Source organism: Biomphalaria glabrata, chromosome 14 (genome assembly GCF_947242115.1).
Source record: "Biomphalaria glabrata chromosome 14, xgBioGlab47.1, whole genome shotgun sequence".
Lineage (NCBI taxonomy): Eukaryota > Metazoa > Mollusca > Gastropoda > Planorbidae > Biomphalaria > Biomphalaria glabrata.
Window position 1 is genome coordinate 9,885,919 of NC_074724.1, and position 21,740 is coordinate 9,907,658.

General features: G+C 35.1%; 1 protein-coding gene across 6 annotated transcripts; it reads left to right on the plus strand.

The window, feature by feature from the left end:
• The first annotated feature begins 1,011 nt into the window (after positions 1–1,011).
• Positions 1,012–21,736, plus strand: LOC106059668 (uncharacterized). Of its 6 annotated transcripts, none has more exons than XM_056011190.1 (8): positions 1,012–2,106; positions 4,937–5,084; positions 5,274–5,445; positions 6,855–6,946; positions 10,153–10,343; positions 11,817–12,027; positions 17,864–18,187; positions 19,555–21,736. In XM_056011190.1, the coding sequence occupies exons 4-8, from the start codon at positions 6,886–6,888 to the stop codon at positions 19,956–19,958; spliced, it is 1,191 nt and encodes a 396-aa protein (XP_055867165.1). In that variant the 5' UTR covers positions 1,012–2,106; positions 4,937–5,084; positions 5,274–5,445; positions 6,855–6,885; the 3' UTR covers positions 19,959–21,736. The 6 variants fall into 6 exon arrangements, with proteins under 6 accessions (XP_055867165.1, XP_055867169.1, XP_055867166.1 ...); XM_056011194.1 differs by having other exon boundaries at positions 11,828–12,027; XM_056011191.1 differs by having other exon boundaries at positions 5,278–5,445.
• Positions 21,737–21,740: the final 4 nt, after the last annotated feature.

Below are 21,740 nucleotides of genomic sequence, written 5' to 3' on the forward strand. Positions count from 1 at the left end.
AAAAAGTCTGGATGTTTTGATTCCACATTGTGAAGCTAATAAAAAATTACGTCAGACACCATCGCTGTGTCAGCACAACAATTACACACACCTGTGTAAATTCTCTTGTACAGTATCCATGTCTCAGATCCATATACAAGGGTTGAGAGAACCACCGCTTGGTAGACATTGATTTTTGTTGGCTAGCGAAGCGATTTATTCTATAAAACTCTCACCTGGATGTATAAAAAAAAACACGTTATCAAAAACCTTTTTAAAAAGGTCACACACTTCATTAATAACTCAAGCTTCATTCATAGATTCGGGCTTAAGTCAAAACAAAATCTGCATCTAAGGTTACAATGAAAAAGTTCATAAAATTGGTCTTGTTAGATCTACATCTAGTAATTGTAAGATTAAACGTAGTTTAAACCTAGATTCTAGATCAATATTTACATCTAATCTACATTCTAGATCTAGTCTAAATTCTAGATTTATTTCGATTTAATCAATCAAATTGTTGTCTATAATTGATTCTAGATCTATATCTAGATTCTAGATAAGTCTACATTCTAGATCTAGTGTCTTAATTCTAGATTCTAGATTTAGTAGGACAGCTAGATCTAGAAAGTTCCAGGTCTAATTCTAATTCTTGTCCAGAACGTGCTTAAAAATGTAGTCTAGAATATATATCTAGATTTTATCTGTATTATATATTCTAGATCTAGAGTAGATCTATAAAGTAGATAGAGCTATTTTGATCAGGATCAGGTCTACTAATGGTAATAGTACACTGTGCTGTTTGTAAGGGAAACCGGTTAGTTGTGCGGGCACAAGTTTTAAATTTCGTAGCTCTTCTATTAAATATATCGAAATTGTTGGGTAGACGTACGTATCTAAAAGCAGTGGAGTCACTAGAGGTGCAGTCCTTACCCGGTAACATATCCTTTCGTGCTTGGCATCCAAGTTGGAAAAATTATATCATTGCAAAAGCAGCAACATCAGAAAAGATAATAATAATAAATCTCTAGATATATGCCCGAAAAAAACAATAAAATGGATAATCAGCTCACTATATTAGTTAAACAAAAAAGTAATAACAAGCAATAAATTTTGTTAGAACTTATTTAAACATAGTTGATGGTGGAGGAGTTTCCATACTGTTCTTATGTTAAAAGTTAACGTTACTCTACTTAAACTAGAAGTGCTAGAAGAGTCTTATTAAAGATGACGTGTGATCCTGTTTGATTTTCTTTGTGTAAGAATTAAGGCCAAATTATATTTAAAATTGTACTACTTTAAACAATCAAAATAGACTCAATGAATATTCCTGGTGTATTGATGAATTTCAATGGGGGACGCCTCTGAGTTTGTGTGATTACACAAACTGTCTTTGTAATCTTGTTTTTAAAGTCTGCTTGCATAGAAAATTTAAAAGATTAAATGGTTCAATTTTGAAACAGAAAAAAAAAATAGCCTTTAGAACTTTGAAAGTTCTAAAAAGTCATTAAGTCGGGAGGACGGATAGACAGACCACACACATTTAATAGCGGCTATTCTGCTTCTCTGAGGACGCTAGTAGAATTGTATGTCAAAATGCGTTGTTTATTTTCCACTATTGAAATACTAATTTTGGGAGCCTGGGTGGTGAAGTAGTACATTAACATAGTACTTGTTGGCTGCTAGTCTTGTGTACATTTCACCATATATTCTATTTTTTACATTGGATCATCAAATGATTTTATATATGTATCATAATACGCATTATTTTCTTTTTATGGTCAAAGTAGAAAGCATGTGCATTTGTAAAAAAAAAGATTTTGATACAAAAGAAAAGGAAATAGAAAGTTAGCTAGATGACTAATTGTTAAGTGAGCTACTTGAGTTTTGCTAAATCCTACACGATTGGTCATATCCTTTAGATGTAGTGTTTTTCTTTTTATTCAGTTTATCAAAGTCAAACTTAAACAATTATTTCAAATTCGTGGGTGTGGTTTGTGATTGAGAAAGAAATAGCTTTTTGAACTGTACATTATGGATTTCATTGAATCTTAGTATTTCAAATTTAGGATTTTCAAGACGTTCTTAGTTAGTAGTTTTCTTGGCCACATGATACCAATTTTAATCGTAAGTGATACGCTTTGCATCATACGCTCATTGACCTGGAAGTCTAAAGTGTAAACATTAACTTTTAATTTTAATTGAATCTGAACATAGTAGAACATTTTCTTTTTATTAAAACCGATGGCAAATTAGACACGATACACTGCTTATATATATAAGGACGGGTTAGCATTAGTTCCTAACGTAATAGGTGACAAACATAAGTTGAATGTTTGAAGAAAATGTATTCTTAGAAGAAAAAGAAAGGCAATGGGAATTTTCAAGCCAAGCTTAATACAAGCTTCTGTGACAAGTCAAAAACTCGCTGTCAGAGTCACTCAAATTTATCACAGCATTAATTATTATTTTGCATTATTTATTTATTTTATTTTAATTATTTCCCCATCCTACCCCTGAATTCTCCACCCGCCCCACCTTTTTCTCTCCAGGCTAGACCTTAGTCCACCACCTTGGAAGAAAACTAGGCCAGTCCTTTCATTTATCTGCCCTTGATCGGGGAAAGATAACCACACTATCTCTTTTGTCTTATCCGCCGGATGTATGTTTGACAGCCACAGTGGACACCACCTTGTGTGGAATGCAAGTCACTCCTCCCCCCCCCCTTTCTCCTATGTCTCTCTTTGATCTAGGAGACCACGAGGACAAACACGCCCATTGACCTCCCAATGTGCGAATCCCATCTCTTGTCGGACTTCACCCACGTGTAAGATAATTCTAAGCCTAGGACATTTCCTGTTTCCGCTCACATTTTCCAGGCCTTTGTATATAAGGTAAATTAAATCGAGTCAGACTCTCTCTTTCTCATTCGAGCTGAGCTATCGAGTCTGGACTACATCATTTATTCTTACTCCTAGAGGAATACCTGGTGGTAAGCCGAACTTAATCACAAGTTCCATCTTAATTACTCTGTGTATATTTCAATTGGATTTTATCATGTGTAGTTTATTATTTCATTTATATTTAATTAGTGCATTGTGTATTTCTCACTGTCGTAAGTAGAAAACATGAACATGGCTATTGTATATTTTATGTATTGCATTAATCTATTAACGCTACGTTGCATCAATTGATCATTGATGCAACCATGTATATATTTGTACACCTTATTTTATTTCCTTTATCTCGGTTGACAGCCTTGATAATTCTACTATCGCACTAATACTGCGCTTAGAAAGGAGATATGAGTTATCTCCCCTGTATTGAATTATCTCCCCTGTAGCCATTTCACTCTAACGAGAGTTGCGCCGCTTGAACGGACACCCTCTCCATTCAAGCGCGCTCCATTGTTCTCGACCTACGGTCATATTTAAACAAACCGTCTTGGTCGCTGACCACCGCCCAATTCACCCCCCCCCCTTTTTTTTCTTTCTCTATCCACCTGTGTTGTTTATTTCAGATTATTATTTTCCCTTTTATGTACATTTTTATATTAGTATTTCCCCTTCTATGTACATTTATATAATGCTACTATCTGCCATCTATTTTCCAAATCCCATTTGTCATCATCTCCTCATTGTGCTCTAAAGCAATTTCACCAATCTGACGAATGCACCTCAGTCGAGGGCATCGATAAGATGTATGTCCTAACTTGTCTTTATTTATCCGCAGCCTCCCTCAGGTGTCTGCCTATTGCCTATTTACCTGCCTATTTATTTATTGGATTTACCTGCCTATTTATGTGCTTAATGCTATTCAGCACTGCACTTGCCTACTGAGATCTACTCAACTCTACCACTTGGCGCTATCGGCATTGCCCGCCTATTCGACAGCCCACCTGTCAAGCTATTAGGTGCGACGTCCCTATAGATTCAGATCTGTGTGAGACGTCATAGCTACGCCAACCCTCTGCAACTCACTGGACATATCCTGTCAACTACGCTGCCCACGGCAGATCAGCTCTGCCCGCAGTAACCTTGTGCCCACGGTAGCCGGCCACCCGCCCTACTGTGCCCACTACAGATATCAGAACTTTGGATTGAGACTCCACAAGAACTGAATCATCGGCGTCCCTCTATCCGCTAGAGCGCCACCTCCAGCTGCAGAACCTCAAGTCAGGACACAGCCAGCTGCGACATCAACAGGAAAACCAGTCAGAGGACAAAGTGACATGCTCTCTTATTAAATGCAAGAGTGATGATTAAATCTAGTATTATTTAGAGATAGATGCAAACCCTCCCCCTTTTTATTCTTATATGTGTATTTATGTAAATAAATATTCTTCATTTTTAACTTTTGTATCTATCTTTCATTGCTTGTCTCGTTGCGTGCCTGCTCCCGATTCATATGCTGATAGGTTGGTGTGTGATAGCTTTAAAAATAATACTCCCCTAGACATTAAACGCGCCAAACACACGTCACATTTCCCCACCTGTCACAGCTTCATGATTTTAAACTACAGTGATTGTTATTTCAAAATATTTTATGAACTGCTGTCTTTTAAGGTATAAAGGTGTCAGGATATTTCAAAATGATTGGGCTCGGGCCCATTTCGAATATTTCGGTTTAAAGCAGAGTTATACCTAAAAACATTTATGAAATATAAAGCGTAGTTACATAAACTGGTACATGATGCAATGATAAGCCAACTTTTTTATTTCCTTTCTCTGAAACAAATTCTGTGTATGTAGAACGTGACAAGTGAGCGAAATTTTCCTAATCAGTAGTTAAATAAATAAATATTGCTGTATCAAATTTTAAAATACATGTACCAGAATGGTACTTTTGCGATTATGATATTTTCAGCGCATCACTAAATATTACTAACATACCGCTCGTAAAACTATCTTCCTAAAATTTCCAGCCTTTTAAATATATCATCTCTTCATCTATTTAGGCAAAGGTTACTAACAAGATTCATACAGGCATCTCGATTCTGGGCGAGTCTCTCCATCTGTCCCAGGTCTTGCCCATCTGCTTGGCATCTGCTTTCCAGGACCGTCCCATATATAATTTAGTTATACAAAAATGTTAACCGACTTGAGGTACGGTTTACAGTTCTTTTTATACCATGTACACAATTACAAAGCTATGTTCCCTTAATCGTAAAACTCTAAAAAATATTATATTTTACAGATAGTATAGATTACAACAAAATAAGTACGATAATTAATTTTAGTGCATAATATACATATTCACTTTTCTTTCTTTTTGACAATATACTTCTGTTCAAGTCAGAACTGCATTGTACCTTGACTAGAAACAAAAAACATGAAACACGCAGGGATGCTGATATCAAAAGCGACTCTAACGATTTTTCTAGAAATTCAACAGTTGATGTAAAAGAATTTATAACACAATGGCCATACGGGGAAAAACTCTAGTTGACCGTTATAATTTTTCAAGGTAATTAATATATAAATATACATTTGTCTTGGTAACTAGACTGTAATCTAGAGGTAACAAAGATTTTGAATGGACTATTATGGAATTTCCGAATGTAAAACATTCAACAAGTTTAATAAATTAATTGTCTTCAAAGTCTAGATTTGTTAGCATATTATTTAAATTATTTAAAAAAAAACAAAAAAACACCGTTGTCTGCCGTAGTGTACCGATAACTTAGTTGCTTTTTTTAAAATTAAAGTTACAGTTGCTTTAATTTTTGTAAAAGATTATCCAAGCTTTATTTATAATTTTTAAAAAATTCGGCATTAAATTTTAGTGAGAAGCATGGCTTAAACGTATAATTTGTACAAATGTTTTTTTTTTATGCTTTTGTTTTTTGTAATGCACTATTTTAAAACAAATTTTTAGTATAGCTTTTATATAGCGCAACTTTCATGCTTATAGCATGCTAAGAGCGCTCTTGGTCCAATCTCTTTTGTAGACCAGTGGTGGGGAGGGGGTATCTAGGAGTTGGTTTTCCGTGCTGCCATAGGAGAGGGCAAGGCTTTAAACATGCTCTTCTTTAACTAATCCATTTTTTCATGGGCCAAAGGAGGATGGCTGATTGTTTAAGCGTTCGGATTCCGAACTTGAGTCCTGAGTTTGAATATCAGTGGAGATGAAAATTACATTTTGGAATTCTTAGGTTGCTGACGATTTCTTCCAGCTGTAATGGGTGCCTGAATAAAAGTTGGAGAAAGTAAAGGCGATTGGTCGTTTTGCTGGCCATAGGGCACAGTGCTCGTTAACCGTTAGCCACAGAAGGAGTCGACCTCAACATCATCTGCCCAATGGATTCAACTGTCTAAAAAACGGAAACTACTAGTTAAATTAATGCTTGTTTTATTTATGCTTAAGAGTGTAGCTGACCCCAAGATATAATTGTAGTGTGTAAGTCTTAACATAAGTTATCTTTTTGATTGATAGTTTGGAAATTATCTGTATACCGGTATTATAAAACGTATACCCGGGATTATTGACATTGCTACTGGATTGTACTTCTCAAAAAAACGTTTGAAATTAGAGTAAAAGCAGTGACTGGATAATCTTGAAACTTTACAATACAATATGAATATTTTTAATAATTTTTGAAATGCCTAAAACTAGTTTAAAAGTCTGATGGGTCTATTATTGTAATTAAACAATTTTATTTGTTATTTGTCAGGAATGTATACAATTTATAACCTCGTTTGGGACCCCAAAATTTTACATTCGACATTATTACATGAGATAATGTAATTAAAATTTCGGACAACTTAGTAGTTAACAATACCATTCATATCAGCATAATAGTAATTGAATTCAATAATAAAATATGAATTCCAAGGAAAGCATATATATATAATTATTTTGTTATATCATTTCAGATAAAAAGTGTGTACACAAGAATCTCAAGAAATGCAGAAGCTCTATTATTTTTCAATATTTGTTTTGTTGACATTTGTTTCGTTTTATGATGGTAGGGGTTTTAGTTTTTCCCTAAATGTTCTACTATTTGCATTATTCTAATATTTTAGGCTCATTTTCGCATATAAAGAACCATTTTTGATTATTTATAAATATAGGCACGGTTTTGAATTCTGTTTTGATTCCCAATTCATCGATTTTTAGACGATTCTTTTATAAAAGGAGCGATTCTTTAGTAGTTAGCTTTTACTTTCTATGTCTTATTCTTCTTATGCATTACCCAATGACATAAATAAATATAGACTGGCCGATTAAAGAGTTTAATGAAACGAAAATGTGTGACTTGCAATGGGCAATGTTGCACTAGTCCGTTTCGTTTCTTTGTTTAAAAAGGATTCAAACAATTGGGACGGAAGTGCCTTTTTTCCTTATATATCTTTGTATTTTTTAGTTCTCTTTTTAAATTAAACTGACATTATTATGTTATAATTTTAAATGTGCCTGATAGAGAAAAAAAATCTGCACGAAAATACGGGTAGTTGGGATCAAACCCAATAGAAGCTATAAAAAGAAAAGACCTAAAACTACTGCGTGAAACTACACATTTACAGTACTTTATTTGATGAGTATTTTACCCATAATCTGTGTTGTTTTTTTTAGGACTAGCATATTTCAAGTACCCGGCATTTTCAGATACAGAATTTTGAATTGTTGAAAAACAAATGTAGTGATTTTAAACTTTAAATGATTACTTAAAAAGGTGTTACTATAATCAATTTTGAATATTAGTTTGTTATGAATGTCACTGTCTATTTTGTGTCTGTTCTAGTTTCTTAAATTTTTCTTAGTAAAGCGGTCGTGTTTTCTCCTAATGGGTATACCTGATTTCTCCAAGCAGCCTGTGACAGGTTGGGAATGTGATGTGTGTTTGGCGCGTTTAATGTCTAGGGGATGATTATTTTTGAAACTATCACACACCAACCCGTCAGCATATAAATCGGGAGCAGGCACGCAACGAGACAAGCAATGAAAGAAAGATACAAAGTTAAAAATGAAGAATATTTATTTACATAAATATTTACAGATAATAATGAAAAGGGGGAGGGTTTGCATCTATCTCTAATTAATAAAATATTTAATCAACACTCTTGCACTTAATAAGAGAGTATGTCACTTTGTCTTCTGAACTTAGCTGGTTGTCCTGTTCGCGTCGCAGCTGGCTGTAATGAGGTTCTGCAGCTGGAGGTGGCGCTCTAGCGGATAGAGGGACGCCGGTGATATAGTTCTTGTGGAGTCTCCATCCCAAGCTACCGTGGGCACAAGGTTACTGCGGGCAGAGCTGATCTGCCGTGGGCAGCGTAGTTAACAGGATAGGTCCAGTGAGTTGCAGAGGTTTGGCGTAGCTATGACGTCTCGCACAGATCTGGGTCTATAGGGACGTCGCACCTAATAGGTTGACAGGTGGGCTGTCGACTAGGCGGGCAAGGCCGATAGCGCCAAGTTGTAGAGTTGAGTAGATCCACGTCAGTAGTTAACTAGGCAGACAATGCCAAACAAATAGGCAGGTGAGTGATCCGATAAATAGGCAAGTGCAGTGCTGAATAGTACTAAGCACAAAGGCAATAAGTGATTCTCGATAGCAAATAGGTAGACACCTGAGGGAGGCTGCGGATAAATAAAGACAAGTTAGGACATGTCTCTCATGCATCTAATCGATGCCCTCGACTGAGGTGCATTCGTCAGATTGATAACATTGCTTTAGATCACAATGGGGAGATGATGATAAATGGGATTTGGAAAACAGATGGCAGATAGTAGCAATATAAAAATGTACATAACAGGGGAAATAATAAATTCAAATAAGCAACACAAGTTGGAAGATAGAAGAAGGGGGGGGGGGATAATGGGCGATGGTCAGCGACCATGACGGTTTGTCTACATACGACCGTCGGCCGAGAACAATGAAGCGCGCTTGAATGGAGAGGGTGTCCGTTCAAGGGGTGCAACTCTCGTTAAAGTAAAATGAGTAAAGGAAAGATAATTCGTATATCTTCTATAAACGCAGTATTAGTGCGCTTAGTAAAATTATCACGGTTGTCAGCCGAGATAAAGGAAATAAAATAAGATGTACAAATATATACATGGTTGCATCAACTATCAATTGAGCAACGTAGCATTAATAGATTAATGCAATACATAAATATATACTTATGTCATGTTTATGTTTTCTACTTACGACAGTGAGAAATACACAATGCACTAATTAATGTAAATAAAATAATAAAATACACATAATAGTCTCCAGTGAGAAATATGCACAAAGTAACTAAGATTGAACTTGTGATTAAGTTCGGCTTACCACCAGGTATTCCTCTAGGAATAAAAATGTATGAAGTTATGAAGTAGTCCAGACTCGATTGACAGCGATAGAGAAATAAGAGGGTCTGATTTGATTTGGATCTACTTTATATAGGCCTGGAAAATGCGGGCGGAAACAGGAAATGTCCTAGGCTAAGAATTATCTTACACTTGGATGAATTTGACTCGAGGTGGGAGTCGCACAGTTTAGCTGCAGTAATTTTTAGAGCTGATTTTTTTTTTATGTGTAGACAAATTATTGGAAAATAAATGTATAAAACACTATCTCTTCCTAAAAAGAGAACATTATTATGAGATATGACAAGGTGAATGTCTTAATGTTATTTGATACATTTATGGCATCAAGTGGACTATCGATAATAAAAGTATGGAAAAAAATAATAAAGTACAACAATAAGTGAAATACATTGAAGACCACACCATGGGAAAAACACTTACATTGAGCGAGTATCCCCAAGTAGAAATGTTTTGTGTGCATATTTAAATTAATACATGTTTATTTTTCTTCTTTTATTGTCAAATAAAATATCGTTCTTCTGTACATCAAAATATAATTTTCTTAAGATAAGCAGCCCAATTCTTTAAAGTACAGTAATCCTTTAATTATCCGATGTTTTATTTTGATAATCCAAGAAGTTTTTGTTAATCCACACAATCCCTGTGCCCTGACAGACTATCAAGGGTTTAATGTAATGCTTATAACTCCAATTGAAAATTTATGCGCGGATTAACTATATTTTTTTTTGCCCAATCGATAATTAAAACTTGTGTACGGTGTGTGAGACATGGCAGTCTTGTGCCACAATATCTTTTATACCTAAATGTTTTTTTTTTATTTAATTTTTCCTTCATTTAGGTTTTTCTTTTTTTTTTCTTCAGTATGTTCTATAGTTACAGTGAGACTTTTACACTATACTTCAAATGAAGATCATTATCAATGCACAGAGAATTTGCTTGTAAATAGTAGCCTCCAAATTTTGGGCGAAATAGAATTCTCCGAAAAAAAATTGAATGTAATAAATAGTCGAATATCTATGCTTATTGGTGAAAGCTTAGAATCCTTAAGATTTGTAAGTAAAACATTTTTTCTTAGCATTTAGATACATAATTTCTTGACTTACTAATATGTTTGAAACATGAAATATTAACTTCTCATAACTTATGCTTATTTTTAGAAAAAAAAATAGTTGGTAAAATTCTAAATTCAGAACATAATAAGTATTAGTTTTTTTTTATTGTAAATTTAAAAGCCTTATCAATTTTAAGTTGTCCGTCTGTTTTTTTTTCAAATTAAAAACAATTCGGATGCATAAAAAATATACCATAAAAATATTTTATTGAATGTAATTGGCAAAAGAAACCTAAATACATACTGATGAAATCGTTAAATAATTTACTATTTTAAACGTATATTTACTTTATTTTCTAAAATTCAAAGTACATATAACGCATAGACCCCTGTAATGAAAGTGATCTCACTAAATTCATATTTTGTCACAGACCTTTTTTTTAGTTACATTAAGGTCGTCACCATAAAATTGTGCAATGATCGGGAGAAACTTATCTATAATATCATAAAAGTAAAAAATAATCTTTGAAATGCCTTTTTCCAGGCATATCTACATTTCATCGTTGCAGACTGCTATCGCAAGAACGGTATAAATTTTTAAAGTCTCTTAAAAAGACGTTTCAAACTTTAATTATTTTAATTTAAAAGAAAAAAAGAATATTCTCATTTTACTTTATTGATATTCAAGCATGGAAAAATAACAATGAAACGAAAATACAACAAATTTTTAACTTTGGAAAAAATAGTCAGAACTAATTTCCCACCTTATTTTTATTAGCACGTCGCGCTACAATTTGAGAAACGGTGATCTATGCAATCTAGCTTAGCCAATGTGTTTCGTTAATAAGATTTTTCATCCCCACGTTTAGTTTATCAATGGGCAATAATCAATTTTGTATTTGCATTATAATTTAAACTGGTTTAGAAAGTAATTGCTCAAGTGGTTTCATATTATTTGAACAATGTGTTGGACATGGAAAAACAACTATACGTGAAAGACTGACAGAACCCAGAAAACCTGAAACTGATGTTACCTATAGGGAAGTTGAAAGTGTCGAGACGCGCCTTAGGTCACTGCCTGTGTGTGCTAATGATTGAACTTTGCACAAATGACTTTACAATTAATCGAGACTTTAGATGCTTGAGAAACGAGACGTAATAGTAGAACTTTTTACACATTAACATTATCATTAGTGACACAGACAAGACTTTCAGCATTGAAATTCTTATCATTGTTCATCTGTGGTGGCTTATCATTTTACACTGTATATTGTGTTTGCTTGTGTTGCTGTTCAAAATTTAGGCATGCATCTCCAGATATGCTCAATAGCAGTGTCACATGAATGTGGAGAGAATAGTAGTATTAAATATTACAAAAGCAATAGCGAAAACTTCCATTGTTTAAAATACACTTTGCATGAAAACGTATATTTATCTATCAAAATATTCGCATTTATTCCTAGTCATTTAAAAGTTCCATTACAGAATGCTACAGCACTGTATAGGACTAAATAACTTAATAACATTCAGTTGCTCGGTTTCAAGTAATAAAGCAGAGGTGTTGCTGATTGTTAAGACATCCAAGATTTTAACTACAAAATTTCTACAATTGAAACTACATCTGAACGTTAATAAAGCACAGAAACCATACTATAGCCAGATAACACAGCTACCCAAAATATTTGGTAAGTATTAGAAGCATAACACTTTTCTGTATATTATTGTTGATTTTAAAGTAAAACAGATTTAATTATAAATCATGTAAATGTTATCTCTTAATTATTTTTGGCCACTAATTTTTTTTTTAATGGTCCACGTAAGGGGAAAAGACTTTTAATTTTGTGTTCTGTTTCTGCCGTCTGATCGTCTATCCATCCTTCACTCTCAGATCTCAAAATCTAAAATGTATTGAAAACTCGAATATAATTTGAAACTTGCAAAGTTCTTGTTTTCCAAAAATCGGACCGTTTTATTATAATAATAATAATATAAGGCATTTTTTCCCGAAAAATACATTTTACAAATAACAAACTTGAGGGTAGGTAAGTCTTTAAAATAGATCAAGAAATATCATTCATAGCATCATTGGTGGACATGCTAATTGGTATAAAAAAATTAGTACGGTACCTAAGATTACAATGACAAAATATTTATTGCGCTTTTTTTTTTATTAGATATTTTTAGTTACTTCCATTCGAATGTTGATTTTAATTTTTAAACTAAAAAATATTTTTAAATGGCGCAGTTCAACTATATCGTACATGGACCTTATATCTCTGAACTAAACCTAACACTCTTAACACGTCACAGGGGGGAGGGGCGGTAGGGGTGGCCGACCCCCCTTCCGAAGGGGGGGGGGGCGGACGAATTTTAGTATAGAGTTCACACAATGTGTATACGAATTTATTACTTATGTTAATAGTGTATACTTTTTATTTAAATTTCAACGTATTTTTAGTCTATTTCGCCCCCCCTTTAGTATGTTGACCGATTTGGTGGGGTCGGGAGGGGGAGATGGCGTCGATTCCGCTTCCCACATAAACTTTTGAGTGGGAGGGGCGGTCCAATTTATTTGTAGAAATCACAGCTTGATAACAGAATAAATTAAATATATATATGATTAAAACTTGTTATCGATATTGTAATGACCATGTTCTGTAGTGACTCTATGGTTGCGCACCAGCGCACGAGGATGGACTAAATGAACGGGGAGAGAGGAAGAGGAAGTGCGAGAAGATTGAGATTGGAACGGTTCTTGTTTTTGGTGATCTATGTTGATTAAACTTTGTATTATCTTTGTTCCCATACCTCGTTGAGTTGCCTCCTTTAAATGTTGTAAAATGGTGTCAGAAGTGGGATTATAGGCGACTCAACGAGAGGAGGTAGGATTCTAGCACAATGGCATCTTTGAAACAACTAGACCAGCTTTTAGTTAAAGAGCTAAGGCAAGAACTTCGTTACAGACGCCTGAAGCTTTGAGGTAGCAAAGAGATGCTTACAGCTCGTCTCCGGCAAGCCCTAATTGATGAAGACGAAGATACGGAGACCTACCTATTTGAAATTGAACCGGAGATTTATGAGTTTATTGGCAAGATAAATGAAGGTATTGATGCATTGTGTGAACAAATTAACAGTATGGGGAACAAGGTAGATAAAATGGTGTCACAATTGAAAGAAGGAGTAGACTCGTTGGTAAAGGAGCAGTTGCCTGTAGACTCGTTGGTAAAGAAGTTGCATGGTCAAGACTGTGGCTGCACAAACAGTGGTGACGGAGACGTTGGGGATTGGAGCGCCGTCTGTGTCTGTGTTGTGGGCAAGTCTTGTGGTTGTGACTTTCAAGACGAGAAACGTGACAACGATTGCTGTGATGATCTCAACGAGATGTACCGAATCGAACGGAAAGAGACAAATGAAGAAACTGAAGACTGTTACGTGCCTGAAGCGTTTGTTCCTGTTGTACCTGTTACCAGTACCTTAACTGAAGTTTGCTATGTCCCTGAAGCGTTTGTTCCTGTTGTACCTGTTACCAGTACCTCAATGAGCAGGACAGATGAAGACAACGTTGGGTCTGCGTCTAAGCCGGTTGCTATGGACCTTAAAGACCTCTGCCTATCTGTCGGTGCTCACGAGGGAAATTCGAAGCTTGACAACTGCATCCAGAAGTTTAGCATGAACTGTACGTGCGGCGCATCACACATAGAATTTAGATGCCAAGAAAACCACCAACAGGGCATATGTACTTCTACCATCATCATCGACATTAGCAAAGATGAATGTCAATCAAACCACTCTAAATCTGAGCTGTCAAGAGGAAGACATTATCCATTTGAACCTGCAGAGACCTATATTCTGGATGTGAGACTGTTATCTGAGGATGACTGCGGTGCATTGGACTTTGTTTGCAACGTGGCTGCATGTGAACCTGCAGCTCCCTTGAGAGGCGTCTGTCGGGAGGGTCTGCTGAGACAGCGTATCCGATCAACGTCTGTGCTGAAGAAAACAGTGCCCGACACTATCTCTTTGTGTGGCAAACGGCCACGTCATCATCGCAACAACAGCCTGGTCAACTGGAGAAGGAGAAAGCGGCACTGGAGGAAAACAATGCGGATGGCTTCGTGGGGAACACGCTCCCTTCCGCCTGTGGCTCCAGCTGATCGACCTCCACCTGAACTGTCAAACCTCAGCTGCAGTGTTTCTTTTCGGGACGAAAAGTGCTAAGACGGGGGCAATGTTATGACTTTGCCATGCGCACCGCCATCCAAGATAGTGCAGAAAGAAGGTGCGCACTATCAGTGACCAGACAAGTCGGATGCTGACATAAGAGACAAACGATTTCCGCCCAAGTCTAGAGCCAATATGGAGATGCTGTGCTCAAGGCAGATGTCTTTTGTGTTTGTCATGTCTCCGTGTAAATAAACGTCTATGTCTCGTTGAGTTGCCTCACTTAAGTTATTACAATATTTTAACCAATCTCTATATTATGTTGTTCCCCTGTTGGCCGATTGGGAGGGGGGCGAATACCTCTACTGTCCTTCCCACAAAAGTGGGGGGGGGCGGTCCTACTTTTATTGAGAAATCATAGTTTGTGAACAAAATTTGTTGAATTAATATATAAATTTTATATTATGTCGCTCCCCTTCTGGTATCTTGGCCGATTCGGTTGGGTAAGGGAGGCGATTGCATGTACTGCCCTTCGCGCTCTAGTCCTCTCAGTGGGGGGGGGGGGCGGTCCTATTTTTATGGAGAATTATAGTTTGTGAACATAATTAGTTTAATATCTCTATAATATAAACTACGTATTGATATGTGAACCCATTGTATATTATGATGTACCACACCCTAATCTCAAATTTTATGATTAATAAATATAAATTAAAAAAGGGTTTTACTATGTTGGAGGGGCGATACATGCAATCACCTTTCCCCCATCTGTCAAACCAATACTTTTCTATTTCTATTATAGTTAAAAAACTACAAAATAAAAAAAATATGTCACTAATATAATTTATATATGCTATAAATTAGATTCTTATATCGAGTCGCCCCACCCCTATTCTATAATGCCAAATACAATCATTAGCAAAAATTATAAAACGGAGCAAGGAATAATCGTTTTTATTCTACGTCCCCTCCCTTTTCCAGAGAGAGTTTAATGTATTTGTGAGCAGGTCAGGAGGCGCTAAGTGAAGACCGATTATCTGCTGCTCAACATTAAATTCTATAACAGTAGGCAGATGTTAGCGCTACTGGGTGGGCTCAATCTGTGACACCTCAGTCTACTACCAAGGGGCTAGAGTCGCCTAAGTAACCAGACATACTAACCTAAACTAAACATAATTTCACATGAATTTATCATAATTATTTAAGAAACTTTGCTTTGGAAAAGTTAAAAATCAAATGAAATTTTTCAGTATAAGAGTCACGATTAAGATAAGTTCCTAACCCAAACAATATTTTTCAAGTCGCCTTTTTCCCACCTTTACTCACTCTGATATTTTTCTAGTTAAAAAAATTTGGGACTATAACTCACAATTTATACTTGAATTTTATTATTTTTTTTTTATCGAATTTTTTTTTTTCTGAGACGATCTTCAAAGCCTTAATCTAAATATGTGGGATATTTTATCTTTTCAAGGAACAAATCGGTTTTATTTGCAATGCAATTTTAGAATATTTTTCAAGTAAAACATTTTTTAAAAGTTCCTTTTTAATAGGATGAATAATGAGCTTTAGGTCAGGAAAATACGTTTCTTCAGTGAAGAATGCAAGAAAACGCTTTTGGCGTCGGAGCTTCGGCTCCGAACCTCACTGATGAATAGCGAGATGTAGATGTCAGGATAATGCGTTTCTGCAGTGAAGAATGCAAGGAAATGCTTTTGGCGTCGGGGCGAACCACTGGTGAATAATGAGCTGTAGATGTCAGGAGAATGCGTTTCTCCAGTGAAAAAATGCAAGAAAACGCTTTTGGCGTCGGGGCTTAGCCCCGAACCCTACTAGAAACTTAAGGTGCTCCCTTAGATACCCAAGCTTGCAAGAGAAAGGCCTCAACATGACTGTTTTTTTTTTAATGCTGTACGCATGTTTATGCATAGGGTTAAGGTTTGGAAAAAAATCGCCCCCCCCCCCCCACTCCAAAGTTATGGATCCGCTAGTGTAACACGTTAACATTGTGATTGTATCAAAACTGGAAATTTAAATAATTAAAATAAAATCAACGTGTTAGAGTAATAATATGCTAATTATATGTTATCAAATATAACTAGACATATATTTAGATAGCTAGACTATTCTAATACAACTCTTTTACCCACAAGTCTATATCTAGACTAGATCTAAATGTAGATCAAAATACTCACGTGAATCTAGATTGTGTGTAAAGTCTAGACGTAGATTGTGTGTAAAGTCTAGATGTAGATTGTGTGTAAAGTCTAAATCTAGATAGTGTAGAATAGATCCAGATAATGATCTACACTGATCTACACATAGATCTATATTAAATTTAGATATATGAAAAAACATGAAAACATTATCATATAAGCCTATATTTAAAAACACTATGCCTCCATTATTTAACTTAAAATATAATAAAGAAGTAGAATAAAATACTGCAAAAAAATATATTAAAATAATATTTAATTTAAACCGGGTATCGAAAACGTGACACGTACTATGTTTCTGAATCGGCCAGCAGGCACTGAATACTTATGCATTAGTAGGCCTATGTTTATTATATGGACATTTAGAATTAACACTAGGCCTACACTTTTGATTTAGAACTCTTAATTAAGATCTAGTCTAGATCTATTTCTATATCTAGAATCTAGATGTAATCAACATAAGTTTGCGTCTGAGTTTCTTGCTAATGTTAAACTTCTAAGTCCTAGGAATAGGTTTCTTTAATAGTATAACACACTATATATCATGCTGAAACTTGATATTTTAATAATACAAATTACCTAACAAAGGTTATATTAAGTTTAGTTGTATCAATTACTTTTGATAAAATGTGTAATGCGTCTATATTAACAATAAACCTTTGCGATTTGAAATACTTTTACCAATTGTTTTTGCATCAGGGTGATCGCTTTTTAAATGTATTTAAAACAATAGTGGCGCTCTGAATTCGAACTCAAAGGCTAAGGCCTTCTCAGTTTCCACAAGCCAGTACAGTAACTACCGTGCTTATGTTAATAGCTTTTTTTAGGTATTTACAAACATTTAGTTCTACAATAAAGGGGACTAATTCAACTTAAAGCACCTTATCAGTCAAGTAAAATTTATTTCCCTTGTTCAAAATCCCTCCCCCCCCAAAAAAAAAAAATACCAATAGTCAATTAACTAATTGGTTTGTTTTTTCTTAATTTATTCTTGTGTTAGAATTTAAAAGATATAATTCTGCAAAATTTGAGCTTTATCCGAAATCGGATGTGGTAGAATTTTTTTCTAACTTTTTAACAGTCAGATAAGCAGATTGTGTTCATATCTTAAGGTTTGTAAAAAAAAAAAAAATTAAATCCTCAGATTTCTCAGACATAAAGTTAAGTTGTAACAACAACATACTTGGCGGTGACGTCAACACCATGCATCTACCCAGCAATGAAATGAGGATCAGCATTTGCTGTCAGGAAGCGCCAAAACCTTGCTATGTAGTTTTATCTTCTGCAGAAGTCTTCATCAGCTCTCGATACTGTGTGACGTATTTGCGAAACTCAAAAGAGAAAGAATTTTCTATAGGCTACTCTGTTTGTGGTAATGTACGTCTGAATCAATTTAAATTAATATTTACAAATGGTGATAGCAAATCAAGCTCACCAACAAATTGTCATCCAGGAAAACAATTTAATGGTAAGCAATATTTATGTAGGAAGAATATTTTTTTTTTCTTTTAGTGTATTTTTTTTTCTTTTCTACTAATAACAGCTAAGGGCTACATTTTATAATGTAAGTCAGTCACCATTATTGGTGGATGAGTGGTAAATCGCTTGGCTTCGTCTAGAGGAATTTTGTCGATTTCTAAATCTCTCTCAGTCCAGCTAAACTCTAATGTGTATCTGACATCGGACTAATATAAAGTTGGTTGGTCATTGTGCTGGCCAAGAGACTATAACTCCTTAACCGCGTAGCAAATTAAGTGATCTTGATACCATCTGTCCCAAGGGTTGTTAGGCCTAAAAATGGTTAATATTACTGTTTAACTTACTATTGTATCACGTAAGCATTAATATCATCTAGAGAGCTGGTAAACATAGTTTTGGTATATGATAAGTCCTAGTAATTTAAATTAGCTTGTCAATAATTTTTTATTTATTTATTCAGTCCGGCAGTATTTTGTTTTCTGATTTTATTTTCCCAATTAAACTTATTGATCTCAATGCAACTCGTATCGGAAATGATCACAAAGAAAAAAAAACCTGTGCAATTATTAGTTTTTGTGTGTGTTTTTTTTTGTTTAGAGATATTTTCATATCCAAGTTCGATTCAAGAAACCTTTAAACACGTTCACTTTCATAGCCAAAGTATATGTCACTATATAATCGCTTAATGCTTCAGCGTTTAGTCTTTTTTTCATATTGTGTTCATCATTTACATGCCCCTCTGTGTTTGTGTCTACTATCTATCTATCTCTTTATATATATATATATATATGTATATGTGTGTGTGTGTACGCATTTGTTATAGTTTATGAGCAGCGCTTGATATATCTATCTATGTATCTATCTAATCTATCTAATATATCTATCTATCTATCTATCTATCTATCTATCTATCTATCTATCTATCTATCTATCTATCTATCTATCATCTATCTATCTATCTATCTATCTATCTATCTATCTATCTATCTATCTATCTATCTATCTATCTTTCAAAAAATATATATTATGTTCTGTTACTTTGAAAGGCAACCTTCTTTTCTTAATTGCCCAAATATTAAAGTAAGACAAAAGTTTTTTTTTTTCTATTTCAAACCATGCAGTCTCTAGGGCAGATGATGTAAAAGTTCATCTGTTTTTTCCCAACTAGTTTTATGTACCCTTTACAGTTGAGTTGACTCCAAGGCGCACTAAAAATCCCGCTTCACCAGGATTCGATCCCGTTACCCTTCGGTTCGGAAGCCAAGAGTTTTACCACTTAGCAACAGCACCTCCAGCCCTAATGTTTATTTTTGAACCATCATTTTACATCGTATCAATTTTTCATTTCATTTTCAGATGCAGATATACTTTTGAATAATAAAAAACTTGTCGTTGATATAAACACATTTTATCTACCTAGCAATGAAATTAAGCTTAATGTTTGCTGTATAGCAGCTCCGAGGCCTTGTAACTTGGTGTTATCGTCTAAAGACATCCTTATAACCTCGAACAGCTGTGCAACATATCTGCGAAATGCCAAAGAGGATGTGTTTTTTATCACCTATTCTGTTTGTGGTAATGTGCGCTTGAATATATTTAAACTTGTTTTTATAAGTCAGAGTAAGGCGAACAATTCTGAAAGTAAAGAATTTAGTCAATCAAGCACAACAATTAAATACGAGGAGATTTCATCATATGTATCAACACAAGTTGAATATATTCAAACAGACAATTATGCAAATGGTAAGAATTCTTATTAATGAAAATCCTTAAGCAATCGGAAATTTAAAATTATATTTAAACTTCTATACGTTTAATTAGAGACTAGGGTTTGTTTCAATCTTTGCAGTTTGATAAATATAGCGAATTCACAAGCATTACATATTGACTCAGAATCGTAATAAAGGATACCACTATTGTGACAATTGCAAAAAAATGTTAATCCGATAAATTTATATATATTTCATCAAATCACTAGATCCATAATTATTTTAAAAAAAAAGTTTGGTCTTTTTATTTTTCACACTCTAATTGTCATTGACTTTATCGATGTCACTGGTATTAATGTTTTATTAGTAAAAATGTAGTAATATTGTGTAAATGTTATCATTTTTTAGATGATTTCACCCTTTACAAATAAAAGCACAAATCTTTTACAGTATACATTAGTAAAAAAAAAAGCACAATGTGTTACAATAAATATATCTACATCCATGTCTGTATCTCTCTCTCTCTCTCTCTCTCTCTTTATATATACATATATATTATAGACTAAGCCAGGGGTCACATGTGGCCTGCGAAACAAATTTGTGTGGCCCGCGGCCACTTCCGCGAATACAAATATAATCCGTGAAATGATTTACAACTGCACAAATCAGTAAATGAGGTGTCCGCCCACTGCAAGCGAAGATTCTGTGAAGGCAAGCTTTGTTGTTAGCGAGATGATAGCAAAGGCATCACGACCATTCACTGAAGGCCAGTTTGTAAAAGAGTGTTTGCTACAGGCGTGTGAAATTATCTGCCCTAAGAAAAAGAAACTCTTCGAAGGCATAAGTTTGTCTGCGAACACATTTGCAAGCAGGATCACTGAGTCAGCGACAAAAGTTCAACAGCAACTGATTGCCGCTGCAACAAACTTTGTAGCATATTCCATTGTACTGGACGAGTCTACTGGTGTAACAGACACCGCATACTGTGCTGTATTCATTCGTGGGGTCGACGAAAACTTGAACATTGTTGAAGAGTTATTGGACTTACTACCCATGAAAGGAACGACGAATGGACCCGACGTGTTTCAAGAACTGGAAGCTTGTATTGACAGGTGTGTGGGCTACCGTGGGGAAAACTTATTGCAGTGGCTACGGACGGTGCACCAGCAATGTGTTCAGAGAAGGTTGGTGTTGTTGGATAAATGGTAGAGAAACGGTATCAGCTCAGATTGGTGGGACCTTTTACAGCCATACACTGTATTCTGCATCAAGAAGCACTCTGTGGCAAAAGTTTACAAATGAAGAAAAAGATGGATGTTGTCGTGAAGACGGTGAACGTCATACCTGCACAGAGTCTCAACCACAGACAGTTTGTGTCATTTCTAGATTATTTAGAAACTGAATAGGTAGAGTTGCTGTATCATACGGAAGTCAGATGGTTGAGAAGTGGAAAAGTGCTACAAAGATTTTTTTAACTGAGACGGGAAATAGCATTGTTCATGGCAATGAGAGACATACCTTAGCTCAGTGACCCAATGTTTTGTCGGATCTTGCTTTTCTTACTGACATCATGCAACATCTCAATGCACTCAATTCACATACATGGCACACATCAGATGATTACCGTGATGTTTGACCTCATCAAATCATTCAGATGCAAGCTGACTTTGTATGCCACTCAGCTGGCAGATGGAAACCTGTCTCATTTGCCTTTTCTACAGAGCATTACGGATGAACAACAGCGCCTGAAAGACTACGTAGACATTCTCTCCGGATTACCGCTTTCAGCAATTCACTGCTCTCGAACCACAGTTTTTCCTTGTTGCAACTCCG